A 13,942-nucleotide genomic window follows, 5' to 3' on the forward strand; every position below is an offset into this window, starting at 1 on the left:
TCGGAAACGGAAGCCATCCCTCCTCCTCAAGCTAGACTTCGCTAAGGCGTTCGACTCAGTCTCTTGGGAATATTTGCTCGAGTTGCTACAACGCTTAGGTTTCCCGACGCGATGGAGAGACTGGATTGCCCTCCTCTTGTCCTCGACCTCTTCAGCTGTGATCTTGAATGGCGCGGAAGGATTGTCCTTCGGCCACAGGAGGGGCCTTCGGCAGGGAGACCCCTTATCGCCCCTCCTGTTCATCATCGCCATTGACCCACTTCACAGGATCCTCTAGCGCGCCACGGACATTGGTGTCCTCTCGCCTCTGCCGTTGCGCGAGGCAAAACTTAGGGCAAGCCTCTATGCCGATGACGCCATCGTCTTCATGAACCCCATCAAGGATGAACTTCGGTCCCTCCTACGCATTCTCAAGGCTTTCGGAGAAGCCACGGGGTTGCGCATCAACATTGACAAATGCTCCATCTCAAGCATTAGGTGCGACGACATCGACCTTGACGAGGTACTCGCCTCCTTCAACGGTGAGAGAGTACAACTTCCGATCAAGTATCTTGGTCTCCCCCTCTTCCTCGGCCGACTACGCTTCTCGCACCTCCAACAAATCCTAGACCGAGCTCGGGCCAAGCTGGCGGGGTGTCGCGGCAAATGGATCAACGCAGGAGGCCGCCGCACACTTTCCATGTCCGTGCTAAGCACCCTACCCATCTTTGCTCTGACCGCCCTCAAACTCCCAAAAAGGTTCTTCGTGGCGTTCAACAAAATACGCCGCCCCTTCACTTGGGGAGCTGAGGAAAACGACCTCGCCGGCGGGAAGTGCAAGATTGCCTGGTCCAAGGTCTGCTCGTCGTTGGACCGAGGTGGCCTTGGGCTGCCAAACTTGTCGCTCTTTGGTCGCGCGCTTCGCCTTTGATGGATGTGGTATGAGTGGACAGACCCTGGGCGACCTTGGGTGGGTATGCCCGTTCCTTGCGACCGCACGGACCGCGACCTCTTTGCGGCGGCCACACGCGTGCGCATCGGCGACGGCACCAAAGCCTCTTTCTGGGACTCGACATGGCTCGCAGACTCCCCGCTTCAGCTATCCTTCCCGCTACTCTACGCGCACTCCAGGCGCAAGTGGCGAACAGTGGCGCAATCACTGACCGACAACAGATGGGTTGCCGATCTCAGGCACAACCTAACAACGGCAATCTTGGAGGAATTCCTGCAGGTTTGGCGCTTGCTGCGGATCGCCAATACCGTACTCCAGCCCGGTGTACCCGACACCATCTCCTGGATACTCACGGCTGACGGCGTCTACTCCGCAAAATCAGCTTACAGGGTGCAATTTGAGGGTCGCACCCTAACCACCTTCAGACGTGATGTGTGGGGAACGTGGACGCCGCCAAAACACAAATTCTTTGCGTGGCTTCTTTTCCAGAATAGATTGTGGTGTGCTGATAGACTTCAGCAAAGGGAATGGCCCAATGGATACTTTTGTCCTCTTTGTAGGAGAAACCTTGAGACGTCCCAACATCTTATCACGGAGTGCCCTTTCTCTCGGGAGATTTGGACCACCATTGCTACATGGCCTCACTGTGACGGGGTTCTCAACGCTGCGCATAGTGCCACAAGCAGCATTACAACTTTCCGGGAGCAATGGCTAGAGGCGTCCCCAATGATCCATCGGAAAGGGGTCAGCTCGCTCTTCCTTCTCACATGTTGGCACATCTGGCGAGAGCGAAACAAAAGAACTTTTCGCGACAAAGAGGGATCGGTCCAGCAGGTCATCTCCTTCATCAAAGATGAAGCCCAGGAGTGGGCGTTCGCTGGGGCAAAGGCCTTGCGCAAGCTCATGTTCGAGCCCCCATAAATTCTTTGCTGCCTCCTAGTTCCTAGTTCTTTCTCATTTCTTTTATCTTTCATCCTCGCCCAAGGGCAACTTTGTATGCTGTTTCTACCTGCTAATATATTGAGCCAGTGATTGCTGGACCTTTCAAAAAAAAAGACCCAGCAAAGAGTGGCTCTATGTTTTTTAGTTGTTCGGAGCTAAGAACATCTCCAGTCCCGCGTCCCCCAAAAAGATTTAGGACGGGCTGGACAAAAAAAATGCTCCCAGCCACGTACCTCAAAGCCCTCCAAAGGGATTTAGGATGAGCCGGATAAAAAAACGCTTCCAGCCGCGTACCTCAAAGCCTCTTTTTGTTCGGCGCGGTCCGATACGGTGTCCAGCGCCCGAGCTCGTCCCCGCGCCACAGGGGACGCTCCGGGCACGCCGGACACAACGAAAAGCGAGGTAGGCTCCCACCTGTCGGTGACTATTTCCATAACCGTTGGTTCGCGCCTTCCCTCCCACCCCTCCGCTGCCGCTGGATTTTTCGGCCGTTTCGACGGCTGATCTCTTCTGAGAGTCGGCACCATCGTCGCGGCTGGCACTCTTGTCGGCTGTTTCGCAGCCGCCGCTTCGCCAGCGCATTCCAGAACGCGGCGTCAAATCCGCCCCACCTCCACGCACACAAGGTGTTCGATGACTTGCCAGGTAGGCGCGATTGGCCGTTGTTCGTTGCCTCGTTTGCCGCGGCGCAATTTTAACCATTGATTTTGCTTCAGACATGGATATCGACGATGAGATCAAGCCTTCGACGACGACATCTGGGAGCATTTGCTGATCATCGCATCCCTCCAGGATATGATTGACGCCGTGGCGGAGAAGCAGAAGAGGCCACGCCGGCGGAGGATCAAAGTCGGGGAGAAAGAAGTCGAAGCCCCAGCAGAGGATGGAGGGTCATACCATGCTGCACAACGACTACTTCGCAGATGAGGCAACATATGCCGATAATTTTCGACGCCGATATACGATGAGCAAGGGTTTGTTCATGAATATCCTTCACGACGTTCGAGAGTTCGACCCCTACTTCAAGCTCAAGCACGACGTTGTAGGCGTTGAGAATGCTTGCATACGGAGCACCTGCTGATACACAGGACGATTACCTCCGCATGAGTGAGTCTACTGCCATGGAGTGCATGTACAAGTTTTGCTGAGCTGTGGTGGAAAAGTTTGGCAAATACTACTTGAGAGGGCCAACTGAGAAAGAGACTGCAAGCATCATGGCACAAAATGCTGCCAGAGGATTCCCTGGAATGCTTGGAAGCATCGATTGCATGCACTGGTCATGGAAGAACTGCCCGTTTGCCTGGCAAGGTATATACAAAGGGCGTCATGGATATTGTAGTGTGGTGCTTGAAGCTGTGGCAGATTATGACATGTGGATTTGGCATTCTTTCTTTGGCATGGCGGGATCACACAATGACATCAACGTGTTGTAGCAGTCTCCAGTGTTCAGCAGACTAGTGGAAGGGCATGCTCCACCATGCAACTATGAGATCAATGACCACCAATATATCAAAGGCTATTACCTAGCCGATGGTATATATCCAAAATGGGCCATTTTTGTCAAAACAATCACGGCTCCATCAGGTCAGAAGAATTGTCACTTTGCTGCGCGACAGGAGGCTTGCAGGAAGGATGTCGAGCGGGCATTTGGTGTGCTTCAAGCTTAATTTTCAATTTTCCGGTACCCTGTTCTAAGTTGGTCTCACGACCAAATGTGGGAGGTGATGCATGCTTGTGTGATCATGCACAACATGATTATCAAGGATGACTGCAAGAATAATATCAGGACACATGTGGTCCCTATGAGTGTCAGGGCGCTCTTGCGGAGGTTGATCATGATTTGCCTGCAGATTTTGCTAATTTCCTCGCCATGCACGCAGAGATCCGTGACAACAATGTTCACGATCAACTTCAAGCTGATCTCGTTGAGCATATGTGGAGGATCAAAAGATTATCAGCCGCGGCACCTTGATCTAGCCCTATTTATTACATTTATTTAGTTGTTTTATTTATTGTTTATTCTATTTTAATTTGGAAACAATCTCGGCAAATATATTTATTTATGTGCTATATTTAATAAATGGTTGTGTTTTCGAAAACCCTATAAAAAAAGTTTGGAGCCGGCGTTTGGGGACGCGGCTGGGAAGCGACGTCTCCAAACGCAGTACGAACAAAACACGTCCCCCAAACACTCGATCCGGCGCCGTTTGGGGACGCTTTAGAGAACGCGGCTAGAGAGAGCTGCTCTAAGTTGTAACAGGCTGAAAAGTTGTGTATCAGGTGGTACGAAGTTGCAAAATCACCACGATGACTGCGTCCGCTATTGGGTTGGGTCATGATATTCTAGTTTTTTCAGGTACTTTTATCTGTTTTGTTGTTTGGATGATTGGATGGCAACATTTTGCTTTTTCCCAGCTATTTTTATGACATGTTATAAGACAAATTCCGCTCAACACATCACGCGCAAACTATGTCTGTTACGTTGCTGTAGACACATTCCTTCCATCTTCGTTTTTTTTTAAATAGAGACAATCAAAGCCTCATCTCATTGAATAAGAAGAATTAAATTGTCTAGTTAATTATCGAAATACCGAGCATAAAATTCAACAAATACACCACATGACCACATTGGGCACCTACACGAAGAACACACCCTTTGTCGAGAAGAAAAACAATAATCGAGTGTCATTGTCATGACTCTTCCTCGAGCCAGCGATTTCGACTTCACCTTCAACGACCACAGAGGGAGCCCTCGTCCCAACCGACCCCAAAAACCATGTTGTCACATGCCAAACAGTCTGACCAACGCATCAAGGAAGAGGCAGAGAAAGTTGCAAACCTTGCACCAACAAAATCTACATGGAAACTAGGGCTAGCCAATTGGTTGAGCTTGGGCCAGGATGCAAATTTGTTTGTAAGTTTATATTCATGGGTTATTTTTCGAAGATAACTCTTATTTTCTCTATTTCTATTTTCACCCTTCTTGTTCACTGCAGTGAAAGGCAATTAACTAATTAAGCAATTCATTTCGTTTTTATCTGCTGCATTTATGATGAAAAGTAGAAGCATTTTTAATTCGTATGTAATGTATTCTTGTGTGCTCAAATTTTGCAGACATGTTTTTTTAGGGTTAAAGGCAGAGGCACTGCCATTCGATTAGATAGCAAAGTATTTACATGGGACCTCTTGCGAGGTCAGAGAAGGAGAAAAGCCGAAGCCGAAGTTCAACCTCAGTGAAAGCAAGAACCCTCTGCTCAATCACGTCCTTGATGAGTCGCACCACATCAAGGAGAGGCAGCACCATGTTCGTGAAAATCTTCCTGTTGCGCTCCTTCCAAGCACTCAAAATTATATAGGTGATGATCCCACTAGTTATCCGCCTATTTTCCTTGTCGAAATTTACGATGTAGTGCACCCACCACCCATCGAAATCTCTGTTCGTTGTCCATGCAGGTGTAGGCACCAGAAGGTCGTAGGCTGCAAGGACCGAGTCCCTCAGACGTGTGATGAAAGAACAATCAGGGTGGATACAATAGAGCTTGCAAATGGGGTCATGCGGCCATCCCCAAAGAGCAAGATTGTCCGCCATGCGGATATTGCGATGTGCGACAAGCCAAGCAAAGAATTTGCTTTTAGGCTCCGCATGACACTTATATGCCGAAGCCTCCGTGTAGATACCCGACTTCGTCCATTTCCAGCTGATAGCATCCAGCTGGGGGAGAAGTTGTACATGTTTCATAATGGTCCAAAGCTCAACGAACCTATGTACATCGGCAGCGGAGAACGATGTTTTGCAGCGCGCGAATCCAAACTGACTCCCTCAAGCTCCTTCTTGACGATGCGATTTTTCTCATGCATATCGAGAATAGGTTTGTGAACCGCGATTTTAGAGGACAGCCGTTGTTCCAAGAGTTGTGCCAAACAAGGCACCTATTGCCTTCTCCCAAGGTCATCTTTGTACAAGCCCCGAACAAAGCCGTGTCTCCTTCCGTGCATGGTAGCCGTGCCCCCAACCATGGTCTCGAGCTATCGGTCCATGCCAACCAAGGCCAGCGTGGCCGCATCGCCCTTCCGAACTTGTCCAAGTCCCAATGGAAACTGACCTGCATACCGTTGGCCAGTTTACAGGAGGATGGCTCGTCGTTGCCGGGTCAGCACTCCCTTTCATCCTAATGAAATTCTGTCTGAGTTTGTCGATCCTTCTGAGCACCCACTTGGGAAGAATGGAGATGGTGAGGTAGTATGTGACCATGGAAGAAAGCACCTATCTCGCAAGGACCACTCTTCCGGCTCTAGTGAAGTGCTTGCCCCTCCAACCGAGAAGCCTCGCTCCAATTTTGTCAATGAGAGGCTAGAAGCTTGCCGCCTTGAGCCTTGCAAAGTGAAGAGGGAGGCCAAGGTATGTGCAAGGAAAGGATCCCCGCCTCGCATGAAAGGATGTCGAAGCCGCCTCAATTTGCTCCTCCTAGCATCTCATTGGGAAGATCTACGTTTTGCAGACATCTTTTGTGAGAGATAACCTGTAATTTCCGAATGCAACTAACAAATTACATCTGAACTTTTGGTAATATTCCCCAACTAAAATTCAGTTAACTGCACTAATCTTGTTGCACTGAAATACGTTGTGTGAAATTCCTCAACGCGATATCCGTTCTATTTTTTAATAGCTACCAAATCGTAGTCATCTAGATTGCCTTGCGCACGAGCCATCTTTTTTCCAGAAACTTACACACGCTGATAATGAACTGTTCATGCTTCAGTTATATTTTTGCAACACTTCGCCGATGATAATGAACTGTTCATGCTTCCAGAAACTCACACGGCACTTGCTGGAGAAGGGAGGGGGTGGAGAACTAGTAAATGCTTCAAGAAATACCAGAAAAATGGTTAAGGAACATCTTTTTCTTGAAAAATGTCAATACCAGAAAAATGATTAAAAAAAGTTTTATTAATCAGCAACTATGGACTAGAAGTACATATAATGAATCTCTTTTCACTTGTTTTGCTGAAATTCTCTGAGACATGCAATCAAAGCATGAATGGAACTTAGTTTCAGGTATTTATTCTCAGGATCTCAATAAGATTTTACTGAACTTTTATTTACATATTCTCAACTAGGTAAATATCTACTCCCTCCATTTGGTAATATAAGACGTTTAAGCAAGCTAGATTAGCTAGCAAAACGTCATACATTCATAAGCAGAGGAAGTACATGCGAGAGGGGTAGATAAGAACGTCGACACTTCCCTCTTCCTGCAAGGTGAGGGTAAAACAGGAGAGCTGATGTGAGAGTTCAATGCTTTCCTGAAATAAAACGACGAACGATACATTATGAATCCATGGAAACTCACGGGCATTGAGTGGTAATGAAGAAATAGTAAATCACATCACTTGTTGGTACCTTTTTTTGCAAAGAACTACAACAGTTTTTTGTTGTTCCAAAGAACACCATATTTTACTATAATTATTTGCACAAAACACATAAAAATAATTAAGCAGCTTGATGGCCAATTAGTTAGTCGGGCTTAGCCCAGCGTGGCAATTCCTAGCTGTGGTCTGCCGCATTGGCCGGACGCAGGACGCTCACATCAATTTTAAACATAAATTTTGTAATACTTGACTATTTTCAGAAATACATATGAATATTTTCAAAATTTGGAAACTTTTCAAAATCTAAATATTTTCACTTCTGAACATTTTTAAAATCTGAACAAATTTAAAACCTGGACATTTTTCGATCCTAATTTTTTTTAAATTTGAACTTTTACAAATCTGAACGAAATTTGAACTATGAATTTTTTTAATCCGAATAAATGTAAAATCTGGAACTTTGTAATTCTGATTTTTTTTAGAATTGAATTTTTTATTTATAAATTTTCAAATTTTGAATTTTTTATAAAAAAATTAAACCTTTTCCAATTTTGAACATTGATGCTAGCGCCTGGCGGTGGTGCGCCCGCACACACGAGGAGGCCGGCGCACCACCGAGGAGGCCGAGGGTATTCTGGCCAAGACCAATGGTCTTCCCTGCGTTGCAGGTTGGCGCGCCACCGGCTGTCCCCAGGGTGGTCGTCTCCACCTGGCAAGGACAAGACACTGGAGAGGACAACGGGACCAACTAACTAGCCATCGATTGTGTTAATTACTAATTATGGGTTGTATGCAAATAATTACAACAAAGTGTGGTGTTCCATTTAAAAATAAACCACTGTTGTGGTTCTATGCAAAAAAAAAAAAAGACACCAGCAAGTGGTGTGATCTGCTATTTCCTCAGTGGTAATTAACCAATGTATAACCAAACGTTGGCTAAGTTCATCATGTGCCTACATTTCGGATTGGGTATAGTACTAGCTCTCTCCCGCCTAGCACTAGCACGAAGCAGTGCCTCAGACAATTATCATGAAGAAACAAGTCAATTTTCGAACTGCGCACAAGTCAAGAGACACAACCACATTAAATTGTTGAAATTGCATTTCAGGTTACACGGGGTCAAAATATAATTGTAGGACACTATCCAGAAGGTACAAAACAAAACTCCAATCACATTCATCTGGTGGTGAACACTGAACACAAGTACAACACCTTTCCAAAACAAACCACACTGAAAAAATAGTGAGGCTGGCAGTATTCGTCAGGTAGATGCAATGATGGCCTACATGGTTACTTCCTAAACCATAGGGGCTTCAGCATCAATTCATTTTACAAGACGAAGAAAACCGGCAATCGTCAGAGAAGACGAACAAAAATAAAGACCGAACTGAACAAACATGGAATGCAGAAGACAAGAATCAAGCCAATAAAGCAGGGTGAGAGAAGATAGACACCAAGGCAAGGACTAAAGCACCTACAGAGTGTACAAGCGTGCTTGTTAGGTAGCTGGACTTTCCTTTTCTTCGGCTACATCCGTAGCATCTTGTTCTTCGGCTATCACTGCAGAAGCTTCTTTTTCTTTGTCTACAGCCAAAGCTGCTGACAGCCAGTCCGAAGCTGGAGTTTCAAGTTCAGGCTCCACACGGCCATGTATACTCAGAGGAGTGACAGATATCTGTGGGTTATACAACGGGAAACAATTAGCCACTTGATAACAGCACGTACACAGAGAGAGAGAGAGAGAGAGAGAGAGAGAGAGAGAGAGAGAGAGCTCACAAATCCATTTTCCAAAGCTCTCAAATCAATATCCTCATCCAGACCTTCATGCAGCTTCTCGACGAACTGCATTTTTTATGAAGCCCAACAAGAAAAGGATGCTCAGAAAGCTTTGATGGTGTTCAAATGTGCTTAGAAACATGCTCACAACTCAGAAGTGCACTTTCACTCCTACAAAAATTTAACACTACAATGGCCCCAGGCCACTTACGATCTCCATATGACCACACGTATCTAGTTTGGTACTGCTTAAAAGTTCATCTTTGTTTTGTACTTGATCAAAGAAATGGAACTACGTGTTTTTACTTGGCTATATCAGAACTGTCAAATATATAGTTACCTCAGCACGGAAGGATTTCTTCACTACTTCTCTAGTCGCTGGTTTCCCTGCAGCTGCAACAGACTCGACCTCAACTGTCTTCCGCTGGGTATTACCTCTGCGTGCAGCTCCCTGAAGATGAAAGGACAGGCCAATTGATATTACACCAATGATGATACAATAAATTACTATGGAGTCAATAATTTGCTTCATACTGCTGCAGAAGCATCCTTCCCAAGCTGTGCGAGCTGAATACCAAGGCTTTGATGCATGCCCATGAAGTGAGAAGCAGGTGTAGGTCTACTTGACGACACAGCTTGCCAACTTTGAGCAGGACTGCATATGCTTTGCTTGGTCAACTTGAAACCCTGGCATCAAAATAGTGAGAGAGAGAGAGTGTGTGTGTTAAAATAGAACCCAAACTACCTATGTGTTGTAGAATTTGGCCTGTCACAGTTGTGAAAAATAATGCACATTTTACAAAAAAATCCAGAGCGATCTAGTTTCCCCACTACCAAGATATAATCAAATACCACAGTTCCTCCAATCTAATAAGTTGCTTTTTTGTTCAGATAATTGCATGACCTTACTATCAGTATATACTGAATGAAGAAAGCTTGACACATACTGTTGCACCTACGGACTTGCAGCTCAGGTAATACCAACAAGGCTAAACATTATTAGTCTATATAGCTGATGGCTCAGCAGCTGAAGTTCAAGCCATGATCCAGGAGCTCATGATGCAAAAATGAAATGATGAACCCATGCCGATTGAAAAATTCAAGAAAATGATGCGTTCCAGATTACTTATGATGCATACATTGAAGAATGGACCAAAGCCAAGTAAACATATGATCATGGTACACCTGAAGAAGTTTAAAGTAAAAAAAAAAATCAGATAGATATATTCCCTTTTTCTTTGTATCAACTATAAACCATTGGATTGTCTTCAATTGGATGGGGGAAACATTACTGTGCTATGATAAGTCAGTCAATAGCAGAAGAGACTTAACCACTCGAGACAAGATATAGGCTTCTATCTAAATATAAGGTCGAGTTGCATAATCTATGTAGTTTATTCTATTCTTAACTATTCAATCATCAGTGAGGTGCAGCAGATGCCTTCATGTGGCTTCACTCTTGGCAACCTTGTTCACGGAGTACCACAGCAAACAACCTACATTCTACACTAGTAATGAAGAATCACGTTTATTTACCCTTTAGAATAGCCTCTCGTATAGATGGAAGCATATGATGCTCTAGCCCGTAGCAATAGCATGGTCCAGTATGCTTGTCACTATAGGCCAAAGTGGACATCAATTAACAGGAATTCAGGTACTTCTACAGTTATGGTGCTATTTTTGGCCCTAAACGGAATTGAAGACCATAGTTTTGCTACAAAATAATCTTATTTCCAGCTGGCGGGCTTGGAAACTCAATATTCAGCAGGCATAGCATGATCCAGTATGCTTGTCACTAAATGCCAGAGCGGACAACAAGTAAAAGGAATTCATCTACTTCTAAAGCTATGGTACTATGTTTGACTTCAAATGGATTTTAAGATGATAGTTCTGTGTACATAATAACCTTATTCGCAGATGGCGAGCTCGGAACCCCAATATTCAGCAGGCACCCGCTGAGGAAAGTTCCCTTCTCGATGTCTGCCAAGGCCGCATGTATCAATGGCAAGCACAACCCAGCTGCATCCTTGAAGTCACTGTCCTTAGTTTCATCCTTCTTCCTAGTTGCATAAATCCAGCACTTGTTATTAGCTCGTGCTGCTGAGCGACCAAATGATAAATGGGAATGATTGAGTAGATTTGGAACACAGGCAGTAAACGCATACCCACCAATTCAGTGAGATGGCAATCGAAGGCACCCCGCACATTAAGGCCTCTCTTGCGGCAGCAACGGCAGAAGAGTGGAACCTACACAGATTTGTAATAAATAAATCGCATAACTAGACTGAAAGCAGACTACGAATGGGGCCAGTCGTGAAACAAGAGCCTACATCTCATAACCGCAGTTTGGCCCAGCATTGATGCCGCTGATCACCTGCAAACGACATGGAAATCATCCTCAATGAGATGGGATTGGGCGGGACATCTAATTCCCCCTTCCTAAACATGGATTACAAGGGCGTTACCAGAGCAGGTGCCGACCACGCGAACAGCCTCCCGGATAATCCCAGCGAGATGCAATCCACCGGCGTCCCTGAATGAAACATCATCGTAATCAGCAGGCTGACGATGCATAGCTGAGGAATGGTAGGTTACGAATGGCGCGGGAAGGGATGAAGAACCAAAACCGACCTGATATCTCGAAAGCCTTCGCCCCCGTGAAATCGACGGATGTCGCTGAGACGGTCTCCCGGATGGTAATGGAGTGACCACAGACAGGCTTGTCCCTTCACATTGAGAAATTATCGCAGTTAATTCGACATTAGAACAACAGGGATAATTAATATTGTTACTAGGTCAAGCGCGAAATTGCAATGGCGAATCAGGGAGCCGGGGGTGAGTTGGGATTGGGGGGCGTACGATTCGGGGGCGCACACGTGGACGTCGCAGCGGCCGCCCTTGACGAGCGCGTCGACGAGCGCCGCGAGACCCGGCGACTGGATCCCACCGGCGCAGGTCAGGAGCACGACGGGCTTGGCGGGGCCGTCATCCGCCGCCGCCGGGGCCGGGGCCGGGGCCGGGGCCGAGGTCTCGGCGGTGGGGGTGGCGTCCTCGGTCGGGGGCGGACGGCGGGCGGCGAGCACGGACTGTAGGTTGGATACGAGCGCGGAGGGGAGGGGATTGGGCCTCCGGGAGTCGTCGCCGGAGCTCATCGGGTTCGCCGGAGATGGACGGGCGCTGGGAGAAGAGAGGAAGGAAGGGGCCAATGTTCCAGGCGAAGCGGAGGAGGAAAATGGGGTGGGCGCGCTTTGTTTATGGATTTATCCACACCGGGCCCGCTCTACGTGTAGTCGTGTAGAGGGAGGCTCTTTTTTGACCTGAACAGATTTGGGGGAAAAGTCAAGTACTGCTTAAGCAAAAAAGTTGAGCAAACCTACTTGTCATCTCATCATTCGTTAATGGATTAACCCCACAATTCTCCTCTTATCTCTCGACTCGTGTTTTTTTGTTGGAAAAAAGATCCACTAATCTATCAATAATCATCATCAGCCGTATAATTTTTTTTGAAAGTTATAAAAAATATGAATGTCATTGGACCACTTAACGAGAATTACAAGCACTAGAACAAGCCGAAGCCGTGTCACCTTGATTGCCCCTCCATCACCGAAGTCAGCAAAGCTCGTTGTATTAGAGCGTGTGATAGTAGACACACAAAGTCGTTGAGGCTCGACGTCTCTTCTTGTGTTCGTCTCGACGGTGTTAGAATTGGATGGCGGCCGCTGGCTACGATGGTTGCAGACTTGCAGGAAACCTTAGGGATCGTTTTGTATTTCTCGATCTTTTAGGATTTTATCGGCAAATTCAGGATAATCATTTTATCCCGGTTTGTCTTTTAGTTTCCACATGTGTTGTTTCATGTAACTTGGTGTCCGATTAATGAAATATGTGGTTGCTCTAAAAAAAGTCATTGTGGTAAGATCCCAAAGTTTTTTTTTTCGAAAAGGGGATATGACCCCAGCCTCTGCATCGTGTTGATGCACACGGCTTTTATTAAAAATTCAAGTCTAGACAAAGTATGTTATACAAAACGGATCACTAATGATCGTGTAAGATCCCAAAGTACCAGCACACCACAACAGTAATCATCGTAAAAGATGAGAACTGTAGATCAAAAGATTTGACACCCAACCACATAAACGGAGACGAAAAACGATGAGAAACCAGAAGATTTGCTGGACACATAACTCCACACGGACTCCATCAGCGCAACAAGCACCACTGGGGACAGTGCGGGGAAGATCTTATATATTCTGACAGAAGGATGTCGCCACCGTCTCATCATCCCGACAAAAACACAAAAGCCTGCTAAAGCAAGAAACAACCCCATGCCGCCGCCTAGAGACCTGGGTTTGCGGCATGTCCAAGAGCTAAGAGGCCGTCAGAGGTGAGGCTAGCGGGCGGCAACGTCGATGGAGGGGACGTCAACCCTACCCACCGCCTGATCGCGTGGCTCTTTTTCTCTGGTCGTGTCTCCACCTGATCTCTTATGTCTAACATATTTTCAGGGGAATTTATATGTTTTCGGGGCGTACCATCCAACAACTGGCTAATAAAGTTTAAACCCTAGATTAGACAACTATGTATCTCATATAGTACCAAAACATTCTCTGAGCGAGAGAAGCGGAAATTCACTTTGGTTCATAGGTGTAGATGCATCTATTATCGAAAAAATATTTTAAAATGTCGAAAAATTTCAGAATAAAAATTGGGGTGTACTTTCACATGTTCCACGCCTGCACACAAAGGGTCGTGAAAAACATTAATTTATGTGACCTGTGTAAAAAAGACATTTTTTTTGTGCTTTGAAAAAACTCACTACGAGACATTTATTTATATTTTTTACATAGGCCACGTAAAAAAATCCTGCAAAACTTTTGTGCTCTAACATAGGATGTCCGTATGCACACCGGAGAATTTTATTTC

The 13,942-nt window shown here is 46.1% G+C and overlaps 1 protein-coding gene across 1 annotated transcript; it reads right to left on the reverse strand.

The window, feature by feature from the left end:
• Positions 1 to 8,399: 8,399 nt before the first annotated feature.
• LOC124665406 (5'-nucleotidase SurE) lies at positions 8,400 to 12,246 on the reverse strand. The gene is made up of 11 exons (XM_047202821.1): positions 11,879 to 12,246; positions 11,651 to 11,745; positions 11,485 to 11,552; positions 11,350 to 11,393; positions 11,189 to 11,266; positions 10,926 to 11,079; positions 9,554 to 9,706; positions 9,360 to 9,470; positions 9,020 to 9,085; positions 8,832 to 8,918; positions 8,400 to 8,783 (listed from the first exon to the last, which is right to left on the reverse strand). The coding sequence occupies exons 1-11, from the start codon at positions 12,169 to 12,171 to the stop codon at positions 8,742 to 8,744; spliced, it is 1,191 nt and encodes a 396-aa protein (XP_047058777.1). The 5' UTR covers positions 12,172 to 12,246; the 3' UTR covers positions 8,400 to 8,741.
• Between the last annotated feature and the right edge of the window lie 1,696 nt (positions 12,247 to 13,942).

Source organism: Lolium rigidum, chromosome 6, assembly GCF_022539505.1.
Source record: "Lolium rigidum isolate FL_2022 chromosome 6, APGP_CSIRO_Lrig_0.1, whole genome shotgun sequence".
NCBI lineage: Eukaryota > Viridiplantae > Streptophyta > Magnoliopsida > Poales > Poaceae > Lolium > Lolium rigidum.

Excerpts from the sequence above, each read along its gene's own strand:
- LOC124665406 (XM_047202821.1), bottom strand. The coding sequence starts at position 12,171 with ATGAGCTCCGGCGACGACTCCCGGAGGCCCAATCCCCTCCCCTCCGCG. Across the intron at positions 11,394-11,484 it reads CGTGGTCGGCACCTGCTCTG|GTGATCAGCGGCATCAATGC; the intron begins GTAACGCCCTTG and ends TGTCGTTTGCAG. Across the intron at positions 8,784-8,831 it reads GGCTGTCAGCAGCTTTGGCT|GCTACGGATGTAGCCGAAGA; the intron begins GTAGACAAAGAA and ends GAAGAACAAGAT.